The sequence below is a fragment of the Astatotilapia calliptera genome, chromosome 2 (assembly GCF_900246225.1).
Source record: "Astatotilapia calliptera chromosome 2, fAstCal1.2, whole genome shotgun sequence".
Taxonomy (NCBI): Eukaryota; Metazoa; Chordata; class Actinopteri; order Cichliformes; family Cichlidae; genus Astatotilapia; species Astatotilapia calliptera.
The window spans coordinates 28,932,476-28,943,994 of NC_039303.1; the positions used below are offsets into that span (position 1 = coordinate 28,932,476).

The 11,519-nt window shown below is 38.0% G+C and overlaps 1 protein-coding gene across 1 annotated transcript; it reads right to left on the bottom strand.

The window, feature by feature from the left end:
* Positions 1-2,966: 2,966 nt before the first annotated feature.
* Positions 2,967-10,160, bottom strand: LOC113036458 (uncharacterized). The gene is made up of 10 exons (XM_026192840.1): positions 10,055-10,160; positions 9,782-9,917; positions 6,925-7,073; positions 6,660-6,792; positions 6,277-6,546; positions 5,910-6,194; positions 5,661-5,809; positions 5,467-5,577; positions 5,223-5,267; positions 2,967-5,067 (listed from the first exon to the last, which is right to left on the bottom strand). The coding sequence occupies exons 2-10, from the start codon at positions 9,819-9,821 to the stop codon at positions 4,888-4,890; spliced, it is 1,362 nt and encodes a 453-aa protein (XP_026048625.1). The 5' UTR covers positions 9,822-9,917; positions 10,055-10,160; the 3' UTR covers positions 2,967-4,887.
* Between the last annotated feature and the right edge of the window lie 1,359 nt (positions 10,161-11,519).

The window sequence follows — 11,519 nt, forward strand, 5'->3', positions numbered from 1 at the left end:
CCCACCCAAAGGGAGTTTCCTTCAGCGCACTAGTGATGCGTTTAAGGGTTTTACGGAAATTATTGTTAAAATATCGAACAAGAGGGTTCGGTGTGACTCGGCCTCAGCCCCTCAGTTCGATAAAAGATTGGCGAGGGGCTGTTAGGTCCACGAACAATAATAATATTTTTTATTAAAGGTTAATTGTTGTTGTTGTTATTAATACATTTAATAATAATAATAATAATAATAATAATAATAATGCATTTTATTTGAGGGCGCCTTTCAAAAACCCAAGGTCACCTTACAAAAAACAAAATTAATAAAAGGAACAGTTGTCATAAAATACATAAAAGAAGTTAAAATTACAAAACAGAGCTTGACAACAGATAAAATTAGCATTAAAGCGAATAAGCCAGTTTAAACAGATGTGTTTTGAGCTGTGTCTTAAAATAGAAAGGGAGTCAATATTTCTTAGTGCAGGAGGAAGAGAGTTCCAGAGCCGGGAAGCAGAGCGACTGAAAGCTCTGTTCCCCATAGTAATAAGGTGTGAGGACGGAACAGTAAGATGAATAAGACTAAGGACAAGGATGGCAGCAGCATGGGGAGTAAGGAAGGGACGGAGTCGGTTAATATTACGTTTGACATTTGACAATATTGTTCAAATTACATAGATAGAGAGAGAGAGAGAGAGAGAGAGAGAGAGAGAGAGAGAGAGAGAGAGAGAGAGAGAGAGAGAGAACCATGGAGAGGCTGCTAGGAAAGCTTCAAATGCAGAGAGTCAGGCAAGTCCCGAGGTGCCAGCTAAACAGTAAAAACAAGGAAGGAGGAAGAGGAGGAACCATCATGGGAGGATAGGCCCCTGCAGAGCATGTACCACCGGCAGATAGAGGAGGTGACTGACATCCAGAAATCCTACCAGTGGCTGGATAAAGCTGGACTTAAAGTCAGCACAAAGGATATTGGAAGCACAGGAACAAGCTCTGAGCACAAAATCCATAGAGGCTGGGGTCTATCACACTAGGCAAGGCCCCAGGTGCAGACTGTGTAAAGATGCCCCTGAGCTAATCCAGCACATAACAGCAGGATGCAAGATGCTGACAGGCAGGGCATACATGGGACGCCATATCCAAGTGGCCAGCATAGTATACAGGAACATCTGTGCCAAGTATGGCCTGGAAGTCGAGAGGGGAATTTATTTTATTATTATTTTTAGAATGAAATCAAAATTTCAAGACAAATTTTAAAATGTTATTTTGAGAAAAAAGCTAAATTTGAATTTAAGTTGAATTTAATCTCAAAATAGTATTTCAAGTTTATTCTCAAATTTGTATGTTGAATTTCTCATTGAAATACTATTTTGGAGAATTAATTGGAAATTTTGAGATTAAAGTCGAAATAGTATCTTGACTTTCATCTTGGATATCTTTTATTGTCATCTTTAATTTTAAGAATTAAGTCAACATTTCTAGATTAATCTTGAAACACTTCTAAGAAAATGAAGTTGAAACAGAATCTAATTACTTTGGTAATCTCCAAGCTTTTCTGCCACTACAAGACTCATTTTGGTTTTGAGTGAAATTTCCTTTTAATACACTTAAGATCCATGTACCCTTTGAGTGACTTATGGAAGCTTTATGTGTAGATTTACATAATATCCCAATTCAGCTTTGGCTGTAACAGAGTTAACGCTAAATAGCAAAGATATATATGGGGTCAGTTATGTGACAGACAGAGCTCATTAAGCAGGCAGGTGTGAGCCTGGTTGCTATAGTGACACCATCCAGTGGCACCACACACACACACACACACACACACACACACACGCACACACACACACACCACACACACACACACACACACACGCACACACACACAAACAGACATACACCTCTCTGCTGCTGCTTTAACCCTTTAAAACCGGTCGGAGTTTGTTGTTGTTGTTTTTTTTTTACCTTCGGAGCCCTTATAAGCCTGTACTGGTGTTTTTAAAAGTCATGTTTGACTTCATACTTTTCTGAATAGTTTCTGGGATGCTTAGAACTCAAATTGCACTGCTGAAAATAGTTTATTTTGATGTACATGCTGTATTTTTGCAAATTTGCATTATGATATTTATTTTCATTTTTCTAGCAGTATATAAAAAATTGGTGTGAAGACACTCAAAATAAATTTCCTGTTGTTAGAAACTATTTTGTGCAACTTTTTTGTATTTACAAACTTCTTAAATTTCTCTAACTAGAAATATATGTAAAAAAAAAAAAGATTTTCAATTTTTTGTAGTGTATTGTACTTTTTTTTGCAATTTATGTAGTTATTATAGACTTAATGCACACATATTACCTAATTTTGGGCTATAACAGCTATACTGATGTACAGCAACTTGAAATGCTCCCAAAAATGGCACTACAGCATGTAAAAATATAAATATAACTCTAGTGGACTTGGTTCTATGGTAGGTCCTAAAGGTTTAAATAAACAGAAAAGTCATTGTGAAACAAATGCTTCCCAAGAAAATACTACAAGTCGTATTGACAAAAATAAATGCTTTTCAGCATTCACACTAATAAAGATTTGAATAACAATACTGTCAATACTTATCAGCATTCACACTAATTAACAAAAAATCCAATTTAGGATTTTTTTTTAAACAAGAACAAAAGACAGGGTGAACTTGTATTTAGAAATGCATATCTAACAGGGCTCTGGAGGTAGAGCAGGTCATCCACTAATCAGAAGGTTGGTGGTTCAATCCCTGGCTGTTATAATCTGCATGCCAAAGGATTCTTGGGATACTGAACCCCAAGTTACTCACCGATATGATAAGTGTGAATGCTACATAGAAAGCACTTAAGTACAAAAACAGTAGAAAAAAGTACTTCAAGTGGAAAGGTTCTTTATAAGAAACAGTCTATCTAAAAAATTCTATTATCAAACAGATTGGTTGATGCAGGATAGTTTAATTCTCATTAAGATTTTCAGTTACACAACAATAGCTGCCTGCCACCAAATGAGATGTAAAAACAATTCCTGATCCTGATTCTATCACATTTGTAAAACAAATTGAGCCAGGGGAGTCCTGAATTGGGGTCCTTTCCCCGAAATGTAAACACATATACATTCACTCAGGTGAGAACAGATTCTATTTATCATCACATACCAGGGTTTAATGTTTTCCAACAGAAGACAGCCCAGACATGGTCACACGGCACGTGGAGCAGCTTACCTTCAAACATTTACCACAAATTTTGAGCCTCCTTTACTTGGACTGAACTGTACTGGTCCATAATAAATAAATAAATAAATAAATAAATATATATATAAAATCAGATGAAAAGTTTAATCCCATGCCGTAGCAATTATTCTCAGGCTTTATACCAGGAATGGACCAGGAATGAACAGGTAGACAGGTATTATTAATGTAAGTTAGAGAATTTTTCATGGAGTTCCACAGAGTTCTGTCCTAGAACCAATACTTTTTACATTATACGTTTCCCCTCATGCAATGTTATTACAAAACACATGCATTTTCATTGCTATGCAGATGAAACCAAGTTATATTTATCTACGAAATATGATAACACCATGCAATTACTTAAACTACATGCATGTAGGCAAAGGAACATCCATGCAGGAATTAACATCTGCACATCAACTTGCTATAAGAGCTGCATAGTAGCAAACTCTCCAAAACCAGCTTTTTTAAATGTCTGTCAACATACAAATGCTCTTATAATTAAATGAGTTACAGTTGCATTAGAAGCTATTACAACTGTAACGCTAATTGTAATGTTGAAAATCTAACCCTCTAGTTTCCATGCAAATTTTAAGGGGCTCTTCCATTTAGATTTTTTAAAATGTAAGAAGTAGTGGTGTTGTTATTCCACTGTGTCCCCACACGTGTGCGTGTGCATGTGTGTGTGTGTGTGTTAGAGAGAGAGTGAGACAGAAAGAGGGAGCGAGACAGAGGGACAGAGTTGAAAAATTCATATAAGCTCTTTAAGGTCTTTTTCAAATCATTACACTAATTCCATATTCAGACATCTTCATGCAATGCAAACAACTATCAGAATTTTACATACATTATATAAACGATACATGTTTTTCAATGCCCGATAAAACTTTTATACAAGCTTCTGTTTAAAGATATACAGAAGCAGTTATACTTGTATTGCATTTGAGAATTTGACAATATAAAAAGGCATATTTAAAAATTGCCCACCATCCCTCAAAACACAATGATAAAAGCTACAAACAAGTGATGTATGGAGCTGGATGCACATAACAGAGGTAGAAAATACCCATGGAAGCAAAAGCTAGCAACATTATCCAGCCTGATATCACGGCAAAGCATGTAATAGGCACGTTGGTCCACCGTATCTATTACACACTTTGCCAAGATACTGGACTACATTATCTGTCATTCCATAAATATCCATAAATAGCCTGTGAAGAGAAGCAAAGCAGACACTATTTCATGCAAGTAACAATTCTAATTTATTGTAAATGCGTTTATATTGCACAATTTAATAAAACCCTGATTCCTGTAATTCACACTTAAGCTGCTGTAACAGAATATTTGGAGGACAACACTGAGTGAGATTTATGTTCTCATACCTGAGGAAAATTTAGGAAAAAAAATTAAAAATTCCAAAGCTTTCCAGAACCAAACTGTTTGCAAGACATGAACTTACAAATTTACAAGCAATCTTGTTAACTGAAAAAATATATTTGGAATCCATACATTTTACAACAGCACATCTTTGTGTGAAAGATAAAAAAACGGATCATGCATCAACACAGTGCGATTAACATCTGTCTGCATGGTCCTTTTCCTGTCCGTGTATGGCTTTGCAAAGATGAAAATGGAAACAATAATAAACTCTACCTGAATTTTCAGCATACTGTTTACGGAAAGTTTAGTTTGTCTGAGTTATAAACATCACAGATAGTTGTGTTTGAAGTAAGAGATGGTGCAAAAGGCATGTCTAATCCTTTCAGTTCAAATTGCGGCTCCGGGTCTGATGAGAGGAAGTCTGGACCGACTGAGGGAGCTGGAGTGGAAGCCTGGTTTTCAGGTACTGAAACCTGGAGACATCGGTAAAACGAAAAAAGGTGCATAAGCACAGTGGTTAAAATGAATCAGTCACTGACAAGCCAAAAATGCCTCTGAATGAGGAAATTTCTGTTCTTAGTTTTATGCATTCATGGGGATTTTTGTATGTTTGTTTGTGTGTATGTACCTCAGGCTGAGCGGGGTTCTCATGGATATTCACTTTGTGGTACAACTGTGAAGTTAGGAAAAAGCACATGAGTCAGAAGAGGATGAGCGCTAATGTGAGTTGCCAGGCAGTCCCAGACGAGATAAAGACTTAGTGCCCCAATCCATAAATAACTACTATTTCTTTTTAAAACAACAAAAGTGGCTGAGTTCCTTTCACCTCTCTTTTATCTTTGCCTTGAATATAAATCAAGCTTTACACCTACCAGTGGCTCAGAGGAGGTAGCTGAAGGTTGTGTAGAAATATGAGAATTCACAGGCTGATAAGACAAAGCTGAAGGATGTGAGTAACTTGGGCACGCAGGTTGATTCTCAATCTGTAATTGGAATAAGAATTTTAAAATAAGAACATCAAATATTAACACAGCTGGTCTTAATTTCCACTTAAAAGAATACTTACATGATAATATACAGCAGGTGCAGGTGAGGCTGCAGTCTGAGGAGCAGACTTGTCCCTTTTACAGCACTTTTTACAACAACAGCAACAGCAGATGATCCCGACGACAATCAAGGCAATAACGGCCATAAATATAAACTGTGGCAACATTTCTGTAAGAGTATGGAGAAAGTTAGGGAATATGGTGTAGAGGGTGGGGGTTGATGTTAGTTAGAACTTCTACTCTATGAGGAGAAATGCTCTGTTGCTTACCAGGGGTCACTTCAAGCCGAGCACTCAAGATCAGGTTGCCATCTGGGTCTCTGAACTCAAAGGTGCCAGAGTCTCTAATTTCTGTAGAATTTATAATTATGCCATCCATCACTGCATGAATTCTGCCAGAAAAGCGATTATCTTTTATGATCAGACTGCCATCCATCAGTGTTTCGGGATCCATTTGGCCCTCAGGTGTAAAAGTCACGGTCCACTTCTTAGGACCCCGAGGGTATTCAATGAGAATGTGCTCATTCCACCTTGTTTCATAGTGTCTGGTTTGTTCTGTTAGTGACACAGATCAGACTTCATTAGAACATTTAATCTGGTAAAATGCAGAAATCTCACAGGCAGCTTCTCACATCACCTTTTACTTTGAGCAGCACCTTGGCCAACACAGAGTGGTTCTTATCCATGAAGTTGTAGTACCCACTGTCTGCCTGAGTGAGGTAAGACAGCTGCCAATTACCGTTTTTCACCTCAGCTCTGCTTTCTCTGATCTGAGAGTCTGTGCGATTCCACAGGATCTTTGGCTGGTCCGGACTGTGAAGGGGAGTAAACTCCAGGATTTCAGCCCATCTAGGGATAGAGTCCTCCCACGTATAGTAGTAATCCCTTGTGACATTTTTAGCACATTCTTAAAATGCAGATTAAGAAAAAAAAGGAGGGGACTTGTGCTTAGGAACAGGTAGCTAAAACACATACCTATATATTTTTGATCTAAATATACAGTACAGTTCAAATTCTTACCCAAGACTTTCAGTTCAACAACATCTTGTCGCTGGTAGCCACCAGATGAGACAGAATAAATTCCTTCATCTCTTTTTTCTACATCTGTAAGATAAATTGAGCCAGGAGAGACTCTAAAGCGTGTGTCTTTTGCCTGAAAGATAGACAGCACATATATATTCCTCAGATTATAACATATTCTATATACTTTGATTTAATTGTTTCAAACATAGGCCTAACATTTATCATATTGCCGAAATGTAATGGTCACATAGAGGCTGCTCACCATTCCATTATTTATAACAACTTTTTTGGATCCCGTATTAGTTTCAGTAAAGTATATTGGTCCAGTATAACGTGAGGGTATATAATTAGATGGAAACTGCCACCTCCTGCCATAGCACACCTCATCAGTTTGTATACCAGAGGATGAACCTTTAATCAAAAAGATGCAAGAGAAGAAGAGACAGATGGAGGTAGTGTTAATGTAACTGAAACCACAAACATCTGACAACATAATATCAGTTGTTTCCATTAATATACCAAACACACACACACACATACCGGTATTTTGTTACACTCTGAAAGTAATTTTGAAGACAAGGTTCTGGAACCTCACTGAATTTACACAAATGCAGCAGCATAAAAAAGCATTCTCATCCCCAAAGCACGAGGCAGAGTAAAGTATAACTCTCAATCTGATGAATTAACTCACATTCGTCATAAAGCATCAGAAATAAACCAAGTTATTATTAGCTGAATGAAGGAAATACATGAACAACATCTCACATCAGTAAATTACCCTATTTTCAGCTCAGTCACCACAGCAGCTCCAAACCATTAAACCATTTCTGCCTTGCCTGTAACTTTGTCTCCAAACGGTTCAACCTGATTGGTCCCTCTGATGCACTCACTTCATCAGCCGCTATTCTCAAACCAGCAATGGCTGACCATCTTAGAACAGCAACTGGCCACTTTTAGATATCAGCACTACTGAGCCATTAACTCAAACCCATACATTACAAACAGCGAGGTGTATTAATGAAGCCAGATCTATGGCTTGACCAGCTATGCTGAGATGGCTAAGCTCAAAGTAAGAGTCACTGTGGTCATTTATGCTGGTGGCGGTCCTGGCCTGTTTGGCGCCCGGGGCGAACACTCCCTGTTTGTTTACTTGCACCGCGGTAACTGGAGCCTCGTCGTCTCGTCTCTCTATATACTGGACTGTATATAGCGGAGATGACAATAAAGTTTACTTTGACTTCAGCACAGCTACAAGCAGGCGCTCCTGCGCTCACTTTTCGCGTATAGAATTTCGAAAAAACATCGGTGCAAATTATAAGTCTGTATCATAATGTCTGGTGTTTTCGTGTTTGTTGTTTAGTTTTTATTTTGTTTTATTTTGCGAGTTGGTTATTAGATGCTGCTTCAGCCAGCCAGAGAATCCCCCGCCCTCTCCTCTCTGTGCCGTAAACAGCAGGCGCACCTCGCAAACGGAGGGCGCCCTTACTCCCAGGAAATGGGCGATAGAAAACCGATCGGTGCCTATGCCATTCCCAATATGCGCTGGCTGATGTCGGGGCAGCATGAGTACGAGCAATTTTTTATTTTTTGCCGATGCCCGTGATGCCGCCCCCCACCACGATGCCGCCCTGGGCAGCCGCCCGTTTCGCCCGTATCAAAAACCGCTAGGGAGCAGGTCAGGTTTCAATTTAAATCCTCCAGAAACGCAACGTGTTCACTGATTCTTTTATTTACAGCATGTTTTAGCTGTTAAGCGAAACCTTATTAAAAACCAATGAATGAAGCACAGAGTGTACAGGAATGTGCACATATAATTAATCAATTCGATATAAAAAGTATAAAAAAAAATTTAGCAACAGATTAAAACCACGTATTGTTATATATAGGAATACGTGGTTTTAATCTGTTGCTAAATTTCTTTAGCACTGCTGGAATTGCAGCTCCATGAACATTGAACATAAACCATGAACACCGTTTCAACTAATAAAATACCAAAAAGTTGACTCTGTTCATCTAGACACAGGATTAACTTTTTGGGATGTCCTTATCTGGATGATTGAGCATGCATCAAGACAACCAATAAAATAATTACACTTTGATCTGCTGACAAACTGCCATTCGGCAGAAACGCTGCCTATTCGGATATTGGACAATGGCCTTTAACGTTTAAATAGATCCAGTTTAAAGTTTCAGAGCTCTAATCTGCAGCTGTTACCTTAAACAGCAGTGATAACGTGATTAACTTGAATGGATATGATATATTTTTTTCTTTAAATATTATAAATGACCATTTTAAGCGCCACTCTTAGGGGATTATCGCATGCGGACGATGAGTCACGTGACGCTGCAAAACGCCCATATTTACGTGTGAGCGCTCACAGAACCGGAAGCAGAAGACAAATAAAGAATAAGAAAAAGTTGATTGCCACCGTCGTGCTACCCGTTATCTCTGACTGAGGTTATATGTTTTGTCAAACCAGCTAACGGAAAGAAATCTCGGCTGTGCTGAATTTTCTGGTTTCCGTCGTGTAAACATTTCCTTTCACTTTGCGGCTAAAGACATTAATGACAATGCATAAATACCGTGAATAGTTTAAAACACATAAATATGTAACTGTATATTTATATTTCAATGAAATTAATCAGATTATTGTTTTGTTTTCTTTCGAAAAACAATAAAAAAAACCCAATATGCTTGCTTATTTATTTATTTTTATTTATGGGTGGATGTACGTTGATAGGTGTTTATGTTTCCCAAATAATTTATTGATAAATGAAATGCACCAAGCACTAATTCTGGGAATAGCAGATGGGTGTGGAGACAATGCGTATTGTTCTTCCTGTGTTCTGCTACTGATTTAAATTGCATTAGTCTACAGCAGCCCCACAACACCAAACGTCTTTTACTACAACATGCACGCACTTTAATTCGCTCCGGCAGAGTGCCACTTAACACCTGGCTCCACGGAGAGATTGGATAACTTTGTACATGCTGTATCCACGGAGTGTGTGGCATGGAAATCAATTAACGTTTGTTGTAAATAATCCCAAACCATCGAGCGTTGTATTTCAGATTTCAGGTGTTTATATGTTAGAATGTGGGAATGAGCTCTACTCACCGAAGAAGACAATGGAAAACATCAAAAACACAAGCGACATGTCCTGCAGAAAAAGAGCAGAGAGGTGACTTGAGGCTCTTTTTTCTGAGTGTTTTTTCCCTCAGCTTCCAAGACCAAATCCGTACCGCATTCCCTTCTATAATGAAATGTTCGGATAACACACAAAAATTAACCCCGAAAATAGCAAATCAGTGACACAGGTGATGTTCAGTATTAAAAAGCCTGACTAAGAAGAAGTTGTGGACAAACAGAAAAAGAATAATGAGACCGTACTTCTTTTGTGTGATTGAGTTCTGTGCGTCCTGCAGCTGCTGGGTGGAGAAAAGAAGGACTGGGCGTGGCTTAGGCTCCACCTCTCCCACTGTAACTGCATACAGGGCCCATCTCCCAGGATACTTTTCAATAACAAACCAGGCATTTGTGTTGTTTCTGCCTCCAAGATCGCTTTTAAAACCACCATATCATAAATAAAAGCAGTTTAAAGGGGATAAAAATACAACTTTTTGCACCGTTTTGTTGGCTGCCGTCCCATTTCAAGTGAATTCAGTAGGAATGAATTCTAAAGGAATCGCAGTCAAGACGTTTTTAAACATGTTACATAAAAACACTGGGAAATAACTGGTCCGGCACCATAAAACCTGCTTTATTTTAATCATGTATATAACCTATACTAAAAACATATTTAAAGTGTCAGCATGTGCACTGTTAAGGACTTTACTTATCTCATGTGACACTTATCTCATGTAAACCTCCCCAAATAAAGATAAACCACACACCCTACACTCCTGAAACAGCAAGTTTGCTCATTTACAAAGACACGAACAGTCTCTAATTTTTATGTTTGTTTCATTTCAACGGAGAGAGACAAACGTCAGGTGTGCCCATGTGGCACACAGATAAATCAGTTTTGTCATTTTACATTTATTTCTTATCATTTAAGCCAGAAGAGTTGTGCTGGGTGATTTCTATAGATTTCTATTGATTTCTATATATTAAAATAGAACAAAATGTCTTTATCATGTAGTAAAACTAAGATGTATCAATGAAATTGGACTTCTTATATTGAGAAATCTGAGGGATGTTGTCTACCTACTTAAGATCAAAGTAGGCTGTATGTGTAATATGGTGTAATAAGAGTTTGACATTCCTGCCATAGAAAATCAATAGAGCGTTTCTGTAAAGAGGAGTAAAAGAGATGAGTCCAAACGTGGTGACCAACTACAAGAAACATCTGCTGCGCTTGCCAACAAGGGTTTCTCCACAAAGAACTTGCTTATGTCGTTCTTGGGGATAAAACACTCACTCAATGACATGAAATCAATTTATTATTTTTATGTAATGTGTTTTTTCCTGGATTTTTGGTCCATATTCTGTCTCTCCCATTAAAATGAAACTACCATCAAATCTAGAGACTCTTTATTTCTGGGGAGCTGGAGATCAAGTAATTTTCCCTCACTGTAGAAACTAACAAGTTAATTTTGTTAATTAACTTTTGTTAATTTTTTAACAAGAAGGAAAATTTAAGTGAGAGGTGTTCCATGTCGCGTTATGATCTCTTATATTTTCTAAGATCATCTCATCATTTGCACGTACAGTCAGAATCTGACGAGTTACTACAGAAGTCTAAAATCTAGCAGCATAGTAAGAGGGAGGGAAAATATGTTCCCTTACAAGAACTGCAAAATGTGACGCACTTTGCGTATCAGCGGCCGAGAATACGACGTATCCATCGCCATAA